Source organism: Polyodon spathula, chromosome 17 (genome assembly GCF_017654505.1).
Source record: "Polyodon spathula isolate WHYD16114869_AA chromosome 17, ASM1765450v1, whole genome shotgun sequence".
Classification (NCBI taxonomy): domain Eukaryota; kingdom Metazoa; phylum Chordata; class Actinopteri; order Acipenseriformes; family Polyodontidae; genus Polyodon; species Polyodon spathula.
In genome coordinates, this window is record NC_054550.1 from 2,832,551 (window position 1) to 2,856,762 (window position 24,212).

Genomic DNA, 24,212 nt, shown 5'->3' on the forward strand with positions numbered 1-24,212 from the left:
AGATTATGAACAATCATGATTTCTGTGAAAAGACAATGTTTCATAAATAACAATTCTAGAGAATTCATTTGGAATACAACAGAACTAGAACTGGCCCCTGTAATTATTGTACCCAGTGCAGAATATTGAGATGCCATTTACAAAGCAATAATTTAATACACACTCGTGCAAGACATAAAACAGGATGCTATACCGTATGATGCCACTTGGTTTACAGTATAAACTGCTCTGAGCGCTACTTTTCTGGTCCTATATACACATTTTTATTTCTTCATACAAAAATAACAGAATGTTTATGCGAGTAAACTGTTTAACAACGAAGACAAGAAGGCTTTGCAAACATGACATCATCAAAGCTATTTACAATAAAGGCAGTGCTTTGCTGATTGGTTGAAAGACCAACACCTTTAACTTGTGGTACTTCTAGTACAGAATGCTTTTTTGTCGCCCCCCCCCCCCCCCCCCCCCCAAAAAAAAAAAAGTAAATAAAACAACTGACAAACAAACACCAGTAACACTTTACATGAAGTGTCTCTACACAGTAGTCACTTCGTAAATACATGCGTGATTACGAGTAATTACAATGTTATTATGCATAGTTACAATGTACTTAATGTGTAAACCTTTTGGCACAATATATGTAAGTACACAATTGTATCAGAAAAGGGTTCGGGTTAGGGTTGTATTGTGCAAAAAGATTTACACATTAAGCACATTGTAACTATGCATAATAACATTGTAATTATGTGTAAGTATACATGTACTGTATTTACTAACTAACTGCTATGTAAATACAAAGTATTTAGAGACACTTAATGGAAAGTGTAACCAAGTACATGCAGCAGTGATGTAAGGAGGCGGAAGGTTTTCACATTTAAAAGAAGCCTGGCATCTGAAAAGAAACCTGATTGAACTGGGAGATGAAATAATTCACTTGAACATCAGAGAGTGGACTATCCTGCAATTGCTACTGATATTTTAAATGGGAGGATCACTTTGAGTAACTGAGCGATTTTGCTCACCTTTCTAAGGATCTGTGTAGAGTCTTAAACACTTCCTGAAAGCTTGTTTCCATACCACAGGGTAAAGGATTGCTATAAAGTAGAGAAGGGTTGAGCTCTCACAAGAATTATTCTGGGGGGGTTCTAGCTTTTACTAATGTTTTAATAGCTAAACGCCAAGAGTTTGAAATCTTTACTGTTGTATCTTCTGTGTTCCTTCAGCTTTGTTTTATCTCAGGTGTGTTTCTGAACACAAAGCAACTCTGTCAAGCACCTCTTCAGCACAGTGATAATTAAAAAACTCCCACTCACACACTCATGTTGTATTCAGCAGAAGCAGATCACACAAACAGAGGGGAAAAAAAAAAAAAAACTTTTAAAGCCCTGAAATAAAAAAATAAAAAAAATAATATTTTTTGTGGTTCGGGTCAAGCTCGCCCCCCTCCCTCTCTCTCTTGATTGGCTCAGTGTTAGTATGAAGATGCCATGGGCTCTGGCAAGTATTAGCGCGGGCTGACCCAGACCTGGAGCAGACAGCCTCCCTGCTCCTGAGACCCATCAGTCAGGAGATGATCCTGCTGCAGAGATCAGCTTCCACTTGACAGGTTACACAAATTCTGCAGGGCTGTCAGAGTTCACATCCCTGAAAACACAAAGGAAAACTGTGTTATTGGAAGGGAAAACTGGAATGGAGAAACCAACTTATTATTTTTTATTTTTCCAGAGCTACTTTATTTTGTGGCACTTATTTAAAAAGACTGACACCAAAAATTCTAAATGGAATCAAAGTCACCCCATACAAGAGCTTTTTGACCTCTAGTGACTGAATAGGCCAACTACACATCCAGCACTGGCATTTATACTTTTTGGTGTCACTCTCCAATTATAAGATGCTTTTTTAGTTTGATGATTAGGTTTGATTTTTGAACTCGGAATGAACCGAACACCTTGTTCCTCTTTGAGCTTGCACCATGGTGCTTTATTTAACCCAGAATTCTTTTGTCACCTTTCATGAAACTGTTTTTTCTGGTGAATGAACTCGGAGCCCGTCCCGTTGAAGTCCAGCACGTCTACTTTGCTGAGGTACTTGGAGGCCTCGTGTGCCCTGTTCGTGTGCTCCTGGGGTGGGTCTCGAGTCTTCGCCTCCCCCTCCCCTGTGGAGTCTTTGGGTGAAGCCTCCCAGATGTCGGTGTGCTCTACTGCCAGGAAGGAGCTGTACCTGTCCTCCAGAGAGGCCCCCTCATCATAGAAGAGAAGGCTTCGGGAGCGAACTGCAGAACAAACACACACAAACACACAGGGCTTCAAGGCACTTTCTCAAGCACTGCTGTCCTGCTGAGCGATTTTAAAACCCCACCCCATGCTTGTTCCATGCTTAGATGATAAATTTACTACACTTGTTGTTTTTTTTGTAATTCTTTGCCATACTCCTCTGTGATTCACCATGCTCACCTGTGCTTTTACCATGTTTTCACTGTCGTTTCATTACAGCACTTTGCTACGTTTTTACCACAGCATACAACAGTTCACTTTTCTGCAGAAGATTCAGTTGGCTTTGGTTTATAATTAGACCCATCAGCGGATGTACTTTAAATAAGCTATGAATGGCCTTGTTATGCAGAATACAGTGTATCCTGTGTATTACAACACAGACACTATATTCAGAAGAGTGGATGAATGTTTCACCTGAATTAATCTACATCCAGAACTTCTTTATTTTTTTTATTACATTTCATAATTCCTTGTTTTTTTGTTTTTTCTATAGTTGTTGTGGTTACAAACATGCCTAGTTACCGATATCTCTATTAAAGATGTCAGAGGTGTTCCAATGTGCATACTATGGGATGTAATTATGTGAAAATAATATGAGTAAGTGGATGAATTTTGGATTGAGGGTTCTGCCCTGCAAGCATATTAAGTGTGGTAAGAGAGAAAAAAAAAAAAAAAAACAGATTCAGTTGATTTCCCTTCTGTGGGATAAGTGGATTGCACTGATGTGAACCTGCATAAGGTCATTATGCAGGTTCACATCAGTGCAATCCACTTATCAGCTCCTCTAACACTCCCACAGTGTGCAGTGAAATAATAACATCTGTGTCCCACGGCTGCATTTCCTATTAAACTGAACTACTGTGCATTTCAGAACACATGGTCTGACGAATAGTTTCCGGATACAATCTGTCTCTTATTGGGTCTTAGCTCCACAATTTAAATTGGAGGTCAGTGGATTTAAAAAAGCCATTTGAGAGAAAATGCATTGCATTAGTATAAATGTGCCTCTGGCCTGGATCAGAAAACACTATTCTGCAGAACTCACATAGAAAACATGCCTCAGTTCCTAACATTAAAAATATAAACAGTGAAATTTGCACATGAGTTTAGCCTGTAAATATATTGTTAAGATGTGTATCCCATAGAAGTCTCCCTGATAATAGTATACCATGGTCACCAGACCTCTCTATGCTTTACAATGCTTTATTACGCATTGCCATGCTTTTACTATGAGCAACCTTTACAAGGGCCATTACGAATTGTGTAAGTTAGAATTCCCCATGACTCTGATGTTACTAATATTCAGATATTACTCATTTGCATTGTTCATAGTAAAGTGTTACACATTTTTGTTTATATGCAACACATTTTTCTTTTAAATTGTCTATTCACTGTTTTAACACCACACAAAACATATATAAATTGCACAGAAATACTGGTTGCAGCTGCCACTGTGGCCTCAATACTTTGCACAGGTTTCTCCACATTTTCCAGTATTACCACACAAAGGCTTCCCAGCAGTTTCCAGTCCTGGCTTTTCCTCTTTTGAGGTTTCTAAGGCAACCCCAGTATATATCAGCCAAAAACTCTTATCTATTGTTTTTCGATTGAGCTGATTTCAAATCAGGCCAGAATCTTCACATGCAAACAATGGCCAAATTAGCAATTGCCTACCAACTGAAGCTGCAGTCTTCTATAAGTAGCATCATCTTGGCTTATATAAAGACATTTCTGCGACTCCAGTTTAAATTTGTAGGACACAACACTAGTGCAGAAACTGCCCTATTTTGAAACAAGTGCAAACACAAATTTTCTGAGAGGATAAAACCCTTTTGACTGTGTAAAACATGGCAAGAAAATAATTGAAATGCTCCAACATACAACTAATTACAACCATTCCAATGACTGTATTATGACAAAGGGTCTAGTTAGTCCTACCTGTGTCTTTTTTAATTGTGAATGATATTCCTATATGGCTAGTCCTTTAATCCGGGTTGATTTGATTTTTTAAAATCAATTCCCATTACTTCAAAGGAACTGGAATTGATTTTTAGAGACATAATGATTGTTGTGATTCTTCAACGGATTTGAAGTCAATGTAATTGACTAACAGACTTGGGCGTCAATTTTGGTAATTTGTTGCCAGCGTGAGAAGCTCATTTTAACAGAATACAGCTAATTACAATTTTGATTGAATCGATTAAAAGACAATTGGAATTGGAACTGATTTTAAAACAGAATTGGAATTGGAATTGATTTTAAAACAGAATTGGAATTGGAATTGAAAAAACGGGAATTGACCCCCGTTCCTGCTTGTCAAACGTTTGATCAGATGGCTACATACTCTGGCTGCTGGTGTAAGCGTCCGCCGATGATAGGGGAGTGGCCTCCACTGTCTGTGACACAGAGGAGAATTCTGGGATGCTTGGCATGAAGGAGCCCAGGACCAGCACGAAACACAGAACCACCACCTGGAACAACAGAGATGCTCCTTTGAGACTGAGCTTCCCAATCAAAATGAGACACGCCAGTGAACTCTCTGAACCTCTTTGAAAGAGGAGTTTCAAACGCTACATTATTTCAGTCACACAAACACCTCAACTGGAGAAACACAACAACAATCTTGTTAATGCTTTATTGTAATTGTTTTTTTTTAATAACTATCTAAGTAACTTGTTAAACAAATGTGTTTCATTTTTTAGTTAATGGTTAGCTAATATTTAATGACTTATTTTCAGGCTATTTAAAGATTCCTTACTGTATCACAGCACTGCATTTGGTTTAAATTGTTTGATACATTTTTATATACATTTACAAAAAACAGTTAAAAGTTCATAAATAAGTTACTAATCATTGGCAACCACAAACAACTAAATAAGCAACATCCTGTTAGTCATTTTGCACGGCTATTTCTCAGTTTGGAATGTTTCTCCAAAGCTACACAGAGTACCTGCCCACAGTCTGTAAGGGTTTGGAATGCTTTTCCAATGCTACACAGAGTACCTGCCCACAGTCTGTAAGGGTTTGGAATGCTTTTCCAATGCTACACAGAGTACCTGCCCACAGTCTGTAAGGGTTTGGAATGCTTTTCCAATGCTACACAGAGTACCTGTCCACAGTCTGTAAGGGTTTGGAATGCTTTTCCAATGCTACACAGAGTACCTGCCCACAGTCTGTAAGGGTTTGGAATGCTTTTCCAATGCTACACAGAGTACCTGCCCACAGTCTGTAAGGGTTTGGAATGCTTTTCCAATGCTACACAGAGTACCTGCCCACAGTCTGTAAGGGTTTGGAATGCTTTTCCAATGCTACACAGAGTACCTGCCCACAGTCTGTAAGGGTTTGGAATGCTTTTCCAATGCTACACAGAGTACCTGCCCACAGTCTGTAAGGGTTTGGAATGCTTTTCCAATGCTACACAGAGTACCTGTCCACAGTCTGTAAGGGTTTGGAATGCTTTTCCAATGCTACACAGAGTACCTGCCCACAGTCTGTAAGGGTTTGGAATGCTTTTCCAATGCTACACAGAGTACCTGCCCACAGTCTGTAAGGGTTTGGAATGCTTTTCCAATGCTACACAGAGTACCTGCCCACAGTCTGTAAGGGTTTGGAATGCTTTTCCAATGCTACACAGAGTACCTGCCCACAGTCTGTAAGGGTTTGGAATGCTTTTCCAATGCTACACAGAGTACCTGCCCACAGTCTGTAAGGGTTTGGAATGCTTTTCCAATGCTACACAGAGTACCTGCCCACAGTCTGTAAGGGTTTGGAATGCTTTTCCAATGCTACACAGAGTACCTGCCCACAGTCTGTAAGGGTTTGGAATGCTTTTCCAATGCTACACAGAGTACCTGCCCACAGTCTGTAAGGGTTTGGAATGCTTTTCCAATGCTACACAGAGTACCTGCCCACAGTCTGTAAGGGTTTGGAATGCTTTTCCAATGCTACACAGAGTACCTGCCCACAGTCTGTAAGGGTTTGGAATGCTTTTCCAATGCTACACAGAGTACCTGTCCACAGTCTGTAAGGGTTTGGAATGCTTTTCCAATGCTACACAGAGTACCTGCCCACAGTCTGTAAGGGTTTGGAATGCTTTTCCAATGCTACACAGAGTACCTGCCCACAGTCTGTAAGGGTTTGGAATGCTTTTCCAATGCTACACAGAGTACCTGCCCACAGTCTGTAAGGGTTTGGAATGCTTTTCCAATGCTACACAGAGTACCTGCCCACAGTCTGTAAGGGTTTGGAATGCTTTTCCAATGCTACACAGAGTACCTGCCCACAGTCTGTAAGGGTTTGGAATGCTTTTCCAATGCTACACAGAGTACCTGCCCACAGTCTGTAAGGGTTTGGAATGCTTTTCCAATGCTACACAGAGTACCTGTCCACAGTCTGTAAGGGTTTGGAATGCTTTTCCAATGCTACACAGAGTACCTGCCCACAGTCTGTAAGGGTTTGGAATGCTTTTCCAATGCTACACAGAGTACCTGCCCACAGTCTGTAAGGGTTTGGAATGCTTTTCCAATGCTACACAGAGTACCTGTCCACAGTCTGTAAGGGTTTGGAATGCTTTTCCAATGCTACACAGAGTACCTGCCCACAGTCTGTAAGGGTTTGGAATGCTTTTCCAATGCTACACAGAGTACCTGTCCACAGTCTGTAAGGGTTTGGAATGCTTTTCCAATGCTACACAGAGTACCTGCCCACAGTCTGTAAGGGTTTGGAATGCTTTTCCAATGCTACACAGAGTACCTGTCCACAGTCTGTAAGGGTTTGGAATGCTTTTCCAATGCTACACAGAGTACCTGCCCACAGTCTGTAAGGGTTTGGAATGCTTTTCCAGTGCTACACAGAGTACCTGTAAGGGTAAATTCAGATTACTGTACCATGAGGCAGGTTCCGGTTTGCGTTGAAGCCATTTTGCAGGATCTGTTCACTTTTCCTGTTACAAGGCTCTGCAGCTTCTGCAGCTGCTGGAGCAGGGTCCTAATAGAAAAAAATATAATAATACATTAAAGGACCTGAAATGTGTGTAAATAAAATTACAGTGATGATGCTCCTAGAAGACCCTTGTTGCTGCAACAAAGAACTGACTGGATTTTGCATGGCAAAATACTGAGTTAATGAATTTGGGATTAAATCAGAAAAAGTGGAAAGTATATAATGCACAGTAAGGCCATCATGGCATGTCAAATGTACAGAAAGAAAATAACACCTTGAAAGGGGAAGTGTTTTTTTTTTATCCTTGACAATAAGAGAAATATATAGCACAAAACAAACATGGCTTGACTACATTACAACAGTGCTGATAACTGAGCTAACAAAAAACCCTGAATCCAGGCCTGTATTACACAGAGTGGCCACTAGAGGGAGCTATATGTCAAAAGATTACAACAACTCTAAAGAACCAGCAATCTATCTGTTCTAAAGGGATTCATCTGATTTCCATTTCCATCTTGATCAATGCTTTCAAATCAATATAATCATTTATTTTGGTTAATTCAAAAGAGAACTGCTAGCAATTACTGAACATCCAGAATTAAAACTGCAAAATAACGGGGGTGCCAGTCACTGAGCTTTTACATGTGTCGTGTAAAAAAACCTAAACTGAGATTACAACATAGCTTCCCTTATAGCAAATTAATAAGTGATAAGCATCATTACTTGCTTTTGTTGTGTGAATGTTGCAGAAGGCAACAGGCATTTTGTAGTGGGAATTGCTGCTAGTACCATAATTCATATTTCTTATTTTCTTGTGCATCCCTAACAACAGGGAGAACTAAATTAGTCACAAACCGAAATCATAATTTCTACCAGATTAAAATCCTTTAAAAGCATAAACGCTATGAATCAATACAACGAGGGAAACAATTCTGCAGCTAGACTTAAAAGCTTCTTTCCATTATTTAAAAAGCCCTGCTGTACTGGATATCAAAGATGTTTCACAGCTGTGGAGTGGATTTATTAGACCAGTTCAAACACTATAACACTGTAATGGCTTTCAGCGTTCTCACAACTCTGTCCTTTTATAAGGAGCTGTAAAAAAAAACCCTGTTTAAAGAGCTAAACAGCGGTGGAAATGGGTAGGAATGGCTGGGTAGTCCGCAAGGAGGTAAGGGACTCCTAACCCAAACTCAGTCTTGGAGAGCCCTCGTGGAACAGCCTGTGCCATTGAATTAAGGATGTATCTGGATGACTCTCTAGTCCAGAATTCATACTGTAGCATTCTGTTTTCATTGGATAAGCGACGGCATTAATCACTTTGAGATTCTCCAGCTGTGGGGCGATGATGATCGCACTGCAAATCTGGCCTTCATTCACAAAAAAAAAAAAAAAAGAAACTGCATTGTTTTCAAAGCTCATCGGTCGCCAGACTGAAGTGAAAGAAAAATAAACTGCAGGGATCCCCTCCACTCCTCCTCCCCTCCTCCATCACACTTCAAACTGCACAGGTGGGCGGGTGCCTGCGGCAAACTCGATGTGTGCAGCCAGATTCAGCAGAAACCGTTCCGAAGTTAATGTATCAGCTGGGGGAAATCTGAAGTGATCCATCAATTTCTTTAGCAACGCAGAGGTCAGTAAGCTAATCTTCCAAAACAAATTCACTGCTGAAGTCACGCTTGGAAAAAGAGGATAAAACAAATGCGATGTAATCTGGTGATAGTCTGCATGTTATTAAGTATTTATTCAGTTTGGCGCAAATGTGTTTGAACTCTGTAGCTGATCAGAAGGTGAAATAAATAAATAGAATGAGTGCATTTACTCACATCAAACTAAAATACTGATCTTATGAAACATTTATGTGTTTCCAAGGCAGTTGTCATTAAAGCTGGTATTACTGTATGTGCAATGTCTGTTACATCTGCCCAAACAGAGCCCATTCCTTGTGTACGAGTCACGGTTAGATGCAGTCATTTATCTTTGTCTAAATCTTCGGCACGTTTCCGCACTGAACCTAATGTTCATCATCCAGTCTGTGCCATGTTTGGCAGACTTCAGAAAATGCGACTTGTAAACACAGTGGGCCAATGCAAGTTTCTCGATGGTTAACATTTTATGCAAAGCATTGCCAGATGAAGCCTGGTCCTGGCAGAGTCATGCCCGAGAACTCTGTTGCAAACACAAGCTGTTTCAGAATACAAACGCTGCTTTTTTTCCCCCCTAGAAATAGTCATTATTGATTTTGTTGGCCCTAACCTTTATGAAGCTTTGTGGCACTGTCTTCCCTCTTTTCATTGTGTCGATATTCAAGAAGACTATTCCGAAGCACAGTTCCTCTTAAGTCTGACAGTTTAATTGAATTGCGACATTGAACAGGGAAACAGCAGCTGTACTTGTTGATTGAATCTCTCTCTTGAGTGGCACTGCAATACAGTCTCAAAGAGTGCATTATCTGTTTTTTATGCTTCTGTTTTGTCACCTCGGTAATGAAAATTGATTTTTTTTTTCATTTAACAATGAATCTAATTGTTGCTGCAGGCCACATTATTTACACCGCGCAACTGCAGAATGCTTTATTACATTCCTCATACATTTTCTTATTGTACTAGACATCTAGAATTCTGGTCTTTTTTTTGTGTGACAATTACCTTTCAGGCTAGGAGGAAACGATACTGGATGATATTTTGCTCAATCTAATAAATAAACCATTGTAGCCAGGGACCTTGCCATAATCAATGCCGGTAAATCACAAGACTTGAATGGAATGAACAGGTAAGGAGCGAATGGTCTGTTAAACGTGCCCTTTTTACTAACTGAGAACTGAGGGGGTCAGGAAGCATGACATGTCCTTTTATTTAGGAGCAGGGGGAGTTAAAGCGATTCAGGGTGACTGATGACAACCAGACATCGTGTGTCAATAAACAGCTGGACACGTTTCCAGCTAGAGATCATAAAGGAACATATCAATTAAGAGCCCACTGCTCTCCACCCTCTAGCCTCTCCCTCTCACCTGTTGGCATTTTCCAGAGTCTCTACTTTCTTCCACAGTTCGTTGTTCTCTGATGTATACGTCTCAACCCTGCGAGATCAAAAGACGACGCACACTTTTAGTATATTATCAGGTACTACTGTTCCTCCTCGCAGGCGATACTCTTACATTGTTTTGCATTGTGTGCGCATTATGCTATGTTGAGTGTCCTGAAAAATAAGTCTTTCCCCTCCAATGCCTAAGTGTATACTGCATGGAAAGCAAGGCAATGCAATTCTTGTACAACAAATGAAAGAAAATTAATCGTTGAATTCAGAGTATTAAGCAAAGGCTTACTTTTTCTCCAGGCATTCTACATATTCCTTCTTCTTTCTTCTGCTCTCTTGTGCGGAAATCTAATTAGAGAAAAGAAAATAGCAAGACAGCCTTCAGCAACCTGGCAGGTTAAACATGCATGCATTCCAATAAAGGGCGACGGATAATGTATTTCAAACAAGTGCGTGCAATTCAAGACAGTCTGCAATAACCACAGTCGTTGAATATGTCTCATTTATAAATCAGATTCATTTCAAAATATAAAGAGATATGTCAGCATAAATATTTCTGGGTTTGGAAGGTTTGATGAATAAACTTGATGCATAATGCATAATGTATTTGAGCCTCATAAAAACTGACTGATTCATTCTTCTTTGTGTTATTCTAAATTGCATTTGAAATCAAATAACACTGCCATCGCTGCATGCGAACATTACTACAAACAACAGAGGAAAAAAAATCTGAGCTCTTTCTACATTGTAGTTCAGAGAGCTCTGTTAAGAAGAAATACCTTGTTTTTGATCTTCCTCCTGACCCGTTTCAGTGCCTTCTCTTCAGTCTTGGTGAGGGGCAGCTTGTTGGGGACGGGGTAGCCCTCTGCGACGAGGGTGCGCTTCTCCTCCTCCGTGAGCATCAGAGGCCCCGAGGTTCCCTGCAGCTTCTGAGGGGAGAGAGGGAGAGAAACACTACTCAGACTATCCAGCTGCTGATGCAAGAGACAGGGCAATGCTGTACACTCGGGAGCACCAGCAGGGTGCCCAATCTGGCATTGTAAAAGTGTAACGAACCCAATCAAGCACAACGTTCCAGCTAGCGGTGTGTCTGTGGGCTGGAGGCACAGTGGCGGGACTCCAGGAAGGTGATGACTCGGCGGGCATGTGAAACACATAGTAAGAGGTGAATGATAAATCACTGTGGTGACTAGCCTAGTTAATTAGGACAATTTCTCCAGTTCTTTTTACCAAGGGGCGCTAACACTGTATCGTATTACTAATTAATGTCATTTTCACCCCGTTGTGAACCAAAAGGACACAGAGATAATTAGCACTCAGCAGAACTTGGGATGAGGGATTCCCAAAATTGTTGAATCGTCTTTTTAAATAGCGTTGGCCATTATTTGACAAAGTAGAGTGAATATCTAAACGCATCAGCAATGCAGTAAACATCAAAGAATGGGTATTAAGAACAAAGATTTGGACACTTTTTAAAATGTACTATACAGTGTATTATTTCTCTTTTCTGTTACCATTACATACAGAATTTGATTGATTCCAGTATGCTTGGTCCGTAATTGAATTGGTGGTTTCCAAATAACAGCAGGTGCTATAGGAAGGACTGTGTGACATTAATCAACTGGGACACCCCAATATCTTCTTATCTCTCCAACCCATAATTAAATCAAGGCATGTTACGAAGGGTCATACACTCTCAAATACATGCTGCAGATTACATATGTATTATTGTACATAGAACAGCGTACACGCACAGAAACAAACACCCAGGCGCACACTCACAGCACACACACACATAGGGTTACCACATGACTCCATGTTCACTGGGACAGTTTGGGACAGTTCTGGCTTTTTAACTCACACCCCCAATGCATTCTGGTAAGTGTAGTCCTATTTCTCGTCAAGAAAAGAAACAAGTGGGTGGTACCTGAGACAGGTAAAACATACCAGGATGCATTGCGATGTGAGTTGAAAAGCCCAAACTGTCACAAAACTGTTCCAGTGAACATGGAGTCATATGGTAGCCCGTATTCAAAATAAACAAACAAGGACCTTGTGTGGTTTCTTCAGCCTGACTGAATGATGCTGGAGCTTACGTGAGGTGCTGTGAGGAGGGGCGAGGAGGAGATGGCAGTGGAGGTACGAGCCTGTGGTCGGACTGGGCTGGAGGGGGGCAGGGAGTGAGGACTCTGGGAGCCGTCGCTGTCGCTGCCGTGGCTGCTGGGGGGGGTAGGGGGCAGCTGCACCAGCTCATCTGTTAGACAGGGTAGGGAAGCAGGACATGGTTCAATAAGACAAGAACATTGTGCTGCATAAACCAAGGGTGTCCTGGGGAAAAAAACTTGATAAACCACACTGTCATTCTCTTTAGATAACCTAACCTTGTTTCTCATTACCGACCGAATACAAAATTCTGAAAACTTTGCGATTTATCACGTTTCTTCAACAATTGTGGTATAAGATTTTCTGGGACACCCATTTAACAAAATGCATTCAGTCAAATACACAACCTTGTGTAGTTATTCTCAAGACCCCCAGTAACCTCAATGGCAGTGAGGACCCTGGCAAAACCAGACGTCAGAACAGTGCCCAAAGGGCTGCAGAATATACCCAGCCAAGCACTCCCCAAGAACAGCTGTCTGGAAAAGGATGAGCATTTAGTTTGGCTCCAATCCCAAATATGCAGGGCTGAGGCTTAATTCTGTTATTGCTGCCCATAGCAGGCTGCATGGCAGGCACTTTCTACATGTCTTGCATTAAAGCATGGCTGCAGCTACACTGAAAAGGCACCCAAAATAATTATTATACATTTTTTTAATAACCAAAAGCCTTATATACAAGCTGGTGGTGGATTCTTACTGTGTTTATCTATTAACTAAAAAGCTGTTGGATTTGGCATTTAGAATAGTTCAGTTTTCCCACTGGGGAATCGTTACTGACTCACTGTGGACGGTAAGTAACCTCCATGAAACTGCCTCAAAGTTCACCTAGAGATCAGAAAATACGGACTGACCTTTTTTTTTTATGTCATGCCTCTTACCCTTGTCATTTTTCAATTTGAAATGAATACATTTTTTGTAACAGCCTACTGCTTCAAATGTAGAATCAGGGCTACCTCATCATCATCCAGATTGGATTCCTTACACACTGAGCTTGCACTGGGCTTTATGTCTGCATCAAGCCAGAGCCTTCAATTGCTGATTCTTTACTGTTTAAATGGTCCATGTATAATTTGCAATATTAATAAGCCAGAAACAGGCATACATTACTGTGAAAACATTTCACAGAATGCAACATTTGTACTAAGAGCATTTTCCTAACCTCTTTAAAAAATGTTAAGTCCTGTTATCAGCACAACGCTGTCTCCAATGTAGTTGCCAGAAGCAAACTAAAATGTGCAGAGCTACAAACACATGAACAGAAAAGGCTGTGTCCCTGACTTGGATCCTGGCAGTATGTTGAGAAGCACGTCTGAACAGAGACAGAGGCGAATTTCACTTGATATGAGTGCTAAGCTCTGAAGGAAGCCCACTGTTTGTGAGGTGGGCTGGGCTGCTCCTTAAGCCAGGAAAATCAGCACTACTAAGGGGTTGGTTTACCCAGAGGAGAAGACGAAAGCTTGTCCTCATTACTTGCACGGGCTATTTACTTTTGGAGGTCAATTTAGGTCAGCAGTGTTTATTCACTGTAAACTTCTGCAAGCAGTTTACAATGCGCTTTTCCAAGTTCAAGAACTTTTTTTCTTAAGACAAATACAGCGACAAGGACTGGAAGGCAATGCAGACTGAAGCTTGGTGTGTTCATTAAAAGCACAGTCCTAGACCTGAGCACTATACTGACTAGTACACAAGGCCTGTATCCATGCCCAGATCACTGTGTGATACCTGGGTCTGCATGCAGCCTGCACCACTCTGCTGTCCCTCAAAGATGCTAAGTCTGGACTGTGCATGACCCCTTCTGTATACCTGATGGAACGTTCAGGAACTGGTTCACTTCTCTGGGCTCAGCTTTAATCAGAGGGAGGGGGTTCTGTTCCTTAGAAGCCTAAAAGAAAAAACAAATGCATAAACTAAACTAATACATGATTCATAATAGATGAATTCATGATTCAGAAAGATTTGCAGACACAAAAAAAACATGTTGAAATAGTCTGTTCCCAGCTGCTGTTTTCCTAAGAGAATCGATCTGTATGAATCAGCGGTGTATCTAAACGACACAGGCAGTAAACACAGCTGTACGTTGATTAAAACAATTTAGATTCATCCTAAGAGAGAGTTGCCAAGTGCACTTCACAAAGGGACTGGGAAGAAACAGGAATGGAGGATGAAGGAATCAGAGCTGGAGAAAGGGCTCTGTAGTTGTTCCTAACCCTATAGTAATACAATGTTTTTTAGTGCTTTGGTGTATCTTATGGTTAAAATGAAGAGATTAATATTTTTTTCTTTTGTATGTCTAGCACACAGTTTAAACCAAAACAAGCTGACTATACAATACACATGGCACAAAATCCTCATCATTTGTGCAATTAAACACAGTGCGGCTACTCCTGACCAAACCATATTAATGATAGTGAAAACTAAAATTGATTGAAGCCATTCTGGTCCTTGAAGAATGTAGAAATAGTGTGATGCACTGTAATCGTGTTTAATAACCTAACAAAACAGACGGGCATGGCATGTCAAAAGCTTAGCAGATTCAAATGACCACTTCAAGTTATGTTACTATGGGAAGTAAAGAAGGTTTCTGAATGTCCATCCACACAGCTTTGGAGTTCTAGCTCTGAGATAGCTTGTGGCTCTAGGTGTCTATAAAATGCCTTTGGTACAATGTACGGTATACTGTACTGGGGGTTGAATGAATATATAGATCTGTAAGCAATTAGAAAGAGGTGTATGCATGCAAGCCATTCAACAGCATCTCTGCATGGTAGCATTTCCCCCATTTTGTTCTGGCTCATCCCTTGCCATCACTGGGACACTTTCTTACCATTTCTCCCGTGGGAGCGAGTCTGGGAAGCAGGGCCAGGTTTACGGGCTGGGGGGCGTTGGTTACCATTGGAGTCGGGGCTGGCTCTGCCAGTAGGCTGGATTCCTGTTTAACCAGTATGGCAGAAAGTTCATGGCCAAAACACCACATGGTAGCATCTGAATCTACAATACAAAAAACAAGCAAACACACTCATTAGATTTCATGCAACAAAACACAAGGAGAAAATGAAAGTGTATCGTTCAGTTCAGCTAAACTGAAAGAGGCACGAAGTTTTACTATAGCACTTCATGGTAAAACCTAGAATTACTTATCCAGTTCATATTTATACAGGTTGGCTCTGATTGTCATATTGGCCTAAGTTAGGGTTACCCTATGACTCCATGAACCCTAGTACAGTTTGGGACAGTTCAGGCTATCACCATAATGCATTCTGGTACGTTTTACCTGTCTCGGGTACCTTCCTTACAGCAGGACTACACTTACCAGAATGCATTGTGGTGTGAGTTGAGAAGCCAAACTGTCCTAGTATACATGAAGTCATATGGTAATCCTAGCCTGAATGTATCAAAACACTTTAGATTGGCCATTGGATGACTGTTTGTATTCTTCCTATTTTAACACATTTAGGATGATAGTTATTAGCCAATGCCTAGGGCAGCAGCAGTGCTAAAATAAACAGTATCTGGCACAAACTGATGACCAGATACAAGGACAAACTAAACAGCTCAACTCCCAACTGGGATAGGCTTACAACGCTAACACACTCCTTTCTCCTCAGAAAGAACACAGGCAGTACAAGGGATTCTTCTGTCTTCGCCACCTAAAAGTAATGTGAAGCAGTTAGCGAGGTCTGTTCCTGGACCCCCTGCGTGCGTCAGCGTGCCAGTTTACAGCACAAAGCTCTGTGCTGTTAACCAGCAGTGCTGAATCCTTTTTAAAAGGCCCACTGTTAACAGAGCTGGTAAAAAAAATTCAAAGTAAAAGGTTTCACTGAAAAAAAAAGAAAACAGCCAGTGGCTCTCATTAGCTCTCCTTTTTGAAGAGGTTTATGACATTGATCGGACCGATAGAACATTATAGATGCTTGTAAATGTTAAGGGGAGTGCTTTCAAGTTTCATTTGAATGAAAGTAGACTTTATAATGAGTTTAGGCAAACTGAACCACTTGACTGGGAAGTTCTTTGGATATGAATCTAAATCTATACTGTATATATTGTATACACAGCATTACAGGTCAAAGCTCTGCATGTGAATGTATGTAGCCTTCGAAACAGTGAGTACGATTAGCTGATCGTTCAGATTTTATATGAGGAACAAGTTAGTTAGGAAAGGGTGTGGTGTGGATAGAGAGTGACCACAAACCTTAATTGTAAATATGTTCCTTCATACAGTTACTTTGACAAGGCACACCTCGAATTAGGGGAGATAGAGGTCTGCTTTATATCTTAAAAAACCTGCTGGCTCTTTGACCTCTGACCTCTAACCTCACCTATGTTTAGTCAATTTACTCAGACAGGTTATACATCAAAAAGCCATTATGTCTTTAGTCTCTTTAAAACCATGGAGTATGCATCTTTTTGACTCGTTCTTTTGCTGATGATTCAGAAAATGTACCAGTTTAATGTAAGTTTCAGACAGTCCTTAACTTTCTGAAAACACAAGACTATACCTAACGATAACTAACTGTAATGAAGGCACTTACACCACCAGTCCCAAACACAGCAACCAAAAAGGGTTACACATACACTGGTCCTTGAAATAACCAATAGACTGTGGACAAGCCACAGACTGCAAAATACCAACTGTACAGACAACCACTTACAGTAGTCATGCCTTCACTGCGCTCACTGTGGATTGGTGGTCTTTTAAAATACAGTAGGGTTGACTACATACTGGGAAGGTAGATGTAAAGTTCCACTGCCGGACTTAATAACTTGAATCCTTGATCTTTCTGGATGTTTCATAGCAGATATGCCACAACGTGGGGTAATGCTGAAGGAGCCTCAGTGTGCAGTCCCTTCCAAAATGATTTCCACTTGCTGTCTTTGATGTTGATCTTTCACTTGCGCAGAGCTGATTGATTAGATCGGTTAGATCTTGAGGAATTATCTAGGTTGAATTCCATAAAGGGGCTTGTAAAACAACAGACACCTTGATCGTTTAACTAACGAGTCAGGGTATTAGGAGAAAGAAAAGGCAAAAGGCAAATAAGACGGTCAGTCATTTATTTACCCCTTCTCCCTCCATTGGCATCCACAGAGACTTAATCACCCTTTAAAGACAACAGAAGTGCCATTTTCTTAAAACAAACACACTCAAATAACAACCCTGCTTTTATAAACCAAATGCCTTCTTTGATCTGGAGAATATAAATGAGACAGGAATATCCCACCCTTACTATGGCACACTGAAATCTGTCCTTTTAGCTGGTTTAAGGTTTTCAGGAGGCACTCTTTAAAACTACCAGAAACGAATACACTGCAGAAAGTTAGTTAAACCTATTACAGTGAGTTGTGCATGCAAACAAATAAAACCAATAGCGTTAATTAGATTTGAGAGCCCTTTAATCTGGAACATAGAGGTTCTGCTTTGTGCTTAAGGTATGGAATGTATGTATAGTGTTTTAAAATGTAGGCAATTCACCTTAGCTGCGGTTCCAAACAATAGATCCAATTTTTATTTTCACTTCAAGGCTTTCTAACAGGCTCGAGAAGCTTGCTGTTATCAGTAAGTAAGAGTTTGCTTCAGAACCACATGTGTGGCTATGCTGAGGGGAGGAACAGTGAGGGGCTGGAATTTCCAGGCCTGCATGCAGGGGGCGGGGCTTGGAAAGAGCAAGCAGGAACAATCACATAGTTCAGCTGTCAGTCTGGGGTTTCTTGTGCTGTAAAGGGACTCCAGGAGAAAGGGCAGGCAAAAAAAACAAAAGGAGCTTGCAGCAGCCAATGACTTTTAGCTTTTAGCCGTAGGGTCGACTCAGTGATTATGTGTTTTTTTATTTCTTGTGTTTGGTGTTGTTGGCTGTTGTGGTGTGAGCCTCTTTCCAGGTAGTCATTGTAAATTAGAATTTGTTCTCAATTGACTCATCTGGATAAATAAAGGTTTTGATTGATTGACTGATTTACTGGTTGATTGATTGATTGATTGATTGATTGATTAAAACCTTATAAAAGTCTACTGTGGTATACCATGGCACAGGCACAGCAATATAATGAAATTATGATAAAGGTTGAGTAAGTGTGAGACAGCATAGAGAAGTAAAGCACTGTATAGTACAGGTATGGTAAAAGCAGGGCAGACCCATTTCCATGCAAATTCTCCACGGGAAACACTTGGACGACTGTAGAAATCTCCACAACCCGTGATAAATAGATGATACTAAATAATAATATAAAGTAACAAGGTCACTATAAAAAAATAAATGCCTGTTCACAAGGGCTTAATTCATACAGAACTGAATTTGGAGTTGCCCAACATCATCGCTGAACCCGAATGCTGTTCTCCCCGCTCTTGTTGTTTCCCTGAACCACAGGGGTAGCTGTGGACACTCGCTTGTGCAGTATCCCCTCCTGATGTCTGCTGGAATGAACAGACTAGCTGCCTTACACTAAGGTAACCGTCACCGCGTTAATGAAACTTTTCAATAAATGGATTAGTGAAGTTTTGCTTGACACTGACGTTTGACAACATGTCTTTTTGAAAGACGCTGAAAAGACTACGACATGCTGAAAAGGTTTTCCTAGCAAACTGGTGTCTCTCTCTACCTTGGTCTTCCTCGTCCATTTTGATGGACGAGATGGGGCTCTGAGGAGCCGAGTCCCCGCTCAGAGAGTAGCTGTGCTCAGCCTGGATGTCTGGATTGGGAGGGTCCAGCTCCATATCCAATAGGGGGTTCTTCTCAGCCAGGATGGGGTCGTCGAAGAAACTGTTAAACAGCTCGTTGGAGAAATCCTCCATGTTCTCAGAGAAATGCTGCAAGACAAGAAGACAAAGCATTAGTCTGCTGCAACCATCCCACCTGCAACCATCACCTGTCTTCTGCATGTCAGAGGATATCTAAATCTTAGATGGCTGAATTAAAATCACTTGTTTTGGTGGAGTGAAGCCTATTTTTAGTGACATACGCCTTCCTAAATCCACACAGAGGGCTGCTCAATGACACAATAACACTTGCATGAGTAGACCTTAATATGCAGCACTTGATTGAGCTTGACATCAGCACTGAAGAGGAAATACTTTGTGGCTTAAAGATAATAATAAAGGCAGTTGCGTATCACTTGTCAATAAAGGGCACAGCAATTTTTTATGGAGCTGAATTGGCTGGAAATTCCAGTCATTGAATTTAAATACAGAGCTGACGTCAAAGATCCTCACATAAAGGAACAGTACACAGTTAAATTGTAATTTTTCTTTAACAGATTCAATGGCTGTTGGCTGAAACTCAAAACTTACAAGAAAACAAAGCGTTTAATTTGATCCAAGCCACAGCAGAATTAATTCGGAACATTTTACAGTCGACTAGGTAAACTTTCCAGCTTGTGCCATGGTCACTCTTCCTGAAGCACGCATATTTGCAGTACAGGGAAGGGTGAGAGGGCGTGTTACAGGACCCAGAGCCCTGAGATCCTGTTCCCAGAGGAGATGTGATGCATGTGTTGCGCTGCGCTGCAGACAGGCAGGTCTGTGTGAGTGAAGCAGCTGTGTTTGTGTGTGACAGGCATTTCTCCAGCTCTAGTTCTACCTGTACCTGTGTACCTTGCATTTAAAACATAGGCTCCTGTTCCCCTAATGAGATTATTAAAACACCAGCATTAACTGATTAACGGTTTTCAATGTGTTCTTTTAATAACTGTGACAGATGATCTATGCATTTTCTTCAGCCAGTCAGAGTTAACTCCATTGTCGTGTCAGCATGTCATCTTTAGTTGATAAAACTAAAGCCTGGACCTTTTGTGTGTTTTTGTTGTCCTTATGACAAGGTGGATGCTGAACTAGCATTTCACCTTACAGTCATATACTGTATATGCCAGATCATCTTTAAAAATAAAAATAAAAGTTTATAAAACCATCTTTAGTTTCTATGGTTGAAATTTCTGAACCTACTGTACATATTGTTTAAAACAGTTCAGTTTTACACATCAGGAGCGCGCAATTAAGATCATGCAATTCATGCTGTTTTTTCAAAGTGCACACTGATCAACAAAAAATAAAATCAAAAATAATTTCTCTCCAGCTATAAAAGTGTGCGCAATTTACTGTAAGGTAGGGTAAAAAAAAATAGTGTTAGTTTAGCTGCTTAATTTCACTGTAAATACACATAGAATATACTTCAAATATATACTCTCTCAAGGCATGCAGTTAATCAAACAAACTGAAAGCTAAATCCTGGAGCTCCAGGAAGAACAATTATTTGAAAATCATGGAAAGTGGGAGTTGCCTCAAAGGTTATGGCATTGGACTCAGCCCTAATACCTTGCTACTGACGCACCAGCCTGAACATTACAAAGGCAAAGTAATCGTCAACAAAGTAAGATATCTCTGAAGCAGTTCAATAAACAGTCCCACCCAGGTTCTTTTCTGTGCCTAAAAGGTTCCTGTTCTACTGCGTATGGCAATATGCTTTAGTTTGTATTTAAATCAACAGAAGTGTTTGTTAAACACTGAATGGAACCAGAGGATCTGCCACAGTTCACTGTACAGCCTAAGGTATGGCTTAAAGTACTGTGTGTGGTTAATAAATACTACTGCTGTTTAATGCACTCTTTTTTCCAAGACAGCTGCAGTAACTTGATTATGCTGCTGATTTCTCCCACCCAGTCCAACATAACTTACCATGCATTGGGTTTTATCGCTATTCTATGAGGAAATACAGTACGTCAGGTCTTTTGTAACATTATCAGTGATACCTTTTCGAATTTGAAGAGCAGTCAGATTGTTTTTAGTAGAAACCTGTCACCTGAAAGCAGAACCATTGTTCACAGATACAATATTTAGTTAACCTCACAAGTGCAATAGGTAGTGGTGTTCCAACGTGTTTTGTAATGGTATGCATATGGTGTGTCTCCTTACATTCCAAAGCCCTTGTTGACTTACATGAAGAACATGAAAAAAATGCCACCACCCCTAAATACATAAATCTGATCTATTGCAGACCTTTTCCCACCATATTTGTACTGGGTTAAGTGATGTTAAGAAAGGGTCTAAAAACCCGCCCATGGGTAAAAGCACGAGTAGAATTGCAATAGTTTTAAAGCATATCGACCACAGTTTGGATTAAAATGGGTATGACAGCCACACCCAGACTATACTGCTGAGCATGCACAGTAGCACAATAGTAAAATACATGGTTTTAACAAAGCCCAAAGCCCACTGTCCTGAGACAGCTTGCGTGAAAATGTTTGAAAGATCTGGGTGATTCTGGTTTAATCGCTCAGCTGTTAAGAGATGATCCCTGCAGATTCCAGCAGTGCCGGTAAAATACCTCTTTGTTATTATTGCTGGACTAACTGACTGGCTTTATGTAAAACTGTTGGTGCAAGACATACTCTGTTAGGCAAACTCATTGGCTTTGGAACCACATAAAAAGATCTTTTGAGTTCACTGGATTTTTGAAAAGGCAGATTCATTATTTCGTGAAGATATGGAGCTTATACACATTTGGGTCTATAGGACCAACATGTAGAGAAGGCTATCAATCTGTCTTTGCAAAGAAAAATACTGCAGCAGAAAGGGCTGCCTGTTGCCCTTGTGAGATTAAATGCATCGACACTAAATAGATTTATAAATTAATGTACAATCTGGGGGATTCAACGGTGTGCAGTGGTGCGATGGGAAATATTAATGCTGCATCAATAAAATTGATTACCAGCATGTATCTGGTTTGAGCCTGTTTATCACAACAATGTGTTTATTGTTTATTAGTTTGAGGGTACCAAGTGCAGAGTAAGGGAAAATAACAAATGTAATATCTATCATTGTAAAAGCAAAGAAATGAAAATGTAAAAGCCTCCTTCAGAAAAGAATGGAACTGTGCAATGAAAGCTGACATTTCAGAAAAGTTAAGATAAAGTCTAAAGCAAACCTTTCACTTCCTCTGCACCTTGTTTTTATTTCAAAACTTATTTTTTTTACAAATTAAGGAGAGAGTACTTTAAAAGATGCCCGTTTTTTTGTTTTGTTTTAATCATATATAATATCTAGAAAAGCCTTACTTTAAGAAATTAGAATGATGCTAGATGCAGTAATTATAGTATGCATCAGATATGAAGCCCTGTATTCTGCACATTTACTGTTTAAATACTGCATATTATTGTGGGTATTTCTCTAAGCATGTCCCTCTCTTTGCAGACAGATTCCTATGAGAGTTCAGACAATTGCCTAGAATATAATACAGCTAGTGCTATCTAGCCCTCCAATAACAAGGAGGGTGTGAGACATTTCCCATATGCCTCAGCTGTTATTACCATCGCTAAGACAAACCGCACAGGTTTGCCAGATGGCGCAGGTCCACTGCCTGTTTTGGAGGATGGGAAAAATGCATTGCACATCAAATTCCTTTCTAAAATGGTTGTGCTTTACTGAAAGGAAAGCCAATCATTAAAATCATTTATATTTAAATACCCGTCTCCTGCTACCTTCCCAGCTCACAGTCCATGGACTTAGAGTAAAAACAAAACTGATCGTCGACTCTCAATTTGCTACTAGAATATCAGCTTCTTAATCACACAGGCATCATCGTTAGGCTTGGCTGGGCTTGGGTATGTATAATCTTTTTAATTAAGTGCTTGCATTCAAGGTAGGGCAAGACAAATACTTGTCAGTTGTTGCCATACTGTCTGTCTCAAGTGAAGTTACGCCCTTACAAGCTGTATTTAGATTTTAGATCTTTCTGGAATGTGTTTCCCCCTTCCTTTACTCAATCAGCAGGTGCCATACACAGACTCACTGTTTGTATGTAAAGCATAATTGTAGTATGTGCATTGCACTTTGAAGGACTATCCCAGGAAAATCCATGGGAATTCCACTAGTGTTTCTATTGAACAAGGTCTGTTCATAATTACAGTTCTGAATCAGAATTGCTTGCTGTCCATCATGATTCATAAACTTTACTGAGGTTCAGCATTATACAGGTGTCCTGTGACCAACCTCTTTAAAAATACATTTGAATAAAACACACAGTTAAAAGTAGCAATGCAAGTAGACATACATCTTTTTTATTCAATATTGATTTTCAGGAAATCCTTTTAATAATAAGGTGATATCAGTAAGTAAAAGGTCAACTAGGAAAAATATAATACTTAGTTATTTACAAATGTTTTTAAAAGCTTTTGTTTTGATGGAATTGCTAGGTTGTTGCTGAAGAATCCCACACCAGTATAGAAGAGTTTCATTAATAACAAACTTTATTTGAATTACATCAAACAAGCTCTTTTAAAAGAACTCTTAGTTACACAACCCTATCAGTTAAAAGTAAATGCAACACTATTGCTTACAAGCTGCATTTTGAACACTGCTGTCGGTATTGCAATGAAGCTGCTGCTGTGTTGCAACACTGCCTACACGAAATGTGGCTTTATTTGACTTCAGAGCATTCTGACCAATTAGAAGAGAGTATGCAAATAGCAAACCCCTCAGGAATAGCATCTGGGAAAGCAAGGAGGAGTGCAAGGTTAGCATGGAGAAAGCATTCTGAAGTCATTATCTTGAGGAGGGAGAAAATATGCCTTTATAATAGGAAAAATAAAATTGATAATAACAGGGGAGAACTTTAAGACAAAGATACACAGCCAGACCCGAGCTGAGAATGAACAATGGACATTTATTTATTTTTGTAGTGGGATTCTGAGTGGAGTGTATTAAAAGTGTAGGGAATTTGTGACAATAAATTATAGTCTGTTGTTTTTCCAGTTATTTCCCATGCATTTCTTCCAAAAAGCTTTTTGGTTAAGTATTCAGTTTACTGATTAAATGGTC

General features: G+C 40.2%; 1 protein-coding gene across 1 annotated transcript in view; it reads right to left on the reverse strand.

Annotated features, from left to right (window-relative positions):
* Nucleotides 1-749: 749 nt before the first annotated feature.
* Nucleotides 750-24,212, reverse strand: part of LOC121329474 (cyclic AMP-responsive element-binding protein 3-like protein 1) — a 31,615-nt gene continuing 8,152 nt past the window's right edge. The window contains exons 2-12 of the mRNA XM_041275026.1: nt 19,004-19,211; nt 15,237-15,400; nt 14,216-14,294; nt 12,347-12,504; nt 11,030-11,179; nt 10,540-10,598; nt 10,225-10,293; nt 7,160-7,259; nt 4,618-4,744; nt 2,008-2,272; nt 750-1,644 (exon numbers count right to left, since the gene is read on the reverse strand). Coding sequence (XP_041130960.1) covers nt 1,608-1,644; nt 2,008-2,272; nt 4,618-4,744; nt 7,160-7,259; nt 10,225-10,293; nt 10,540-10,598; nt 11,030-11,179; nt 12,347-12,504; nt 14,216-14,294; nt 15,237-15,400; nt 19,004-19,211 — 1,416 coding nt within the window. The 3' untranslated portion in view covers nt 750-1,607. The remainder of the gene's footprint in view (nt 1,645-2,007; nt 2,273-4,617; nt 4,745-7,159; nt 7,260-10,224; nt 10,294-10,539; nt 10,599-11,029; nt 11,180-12,346; nt 12,505-14,215; nt 14,295-15,236; nt 15,401-19,003; nt 19,212-24,212) is intronic.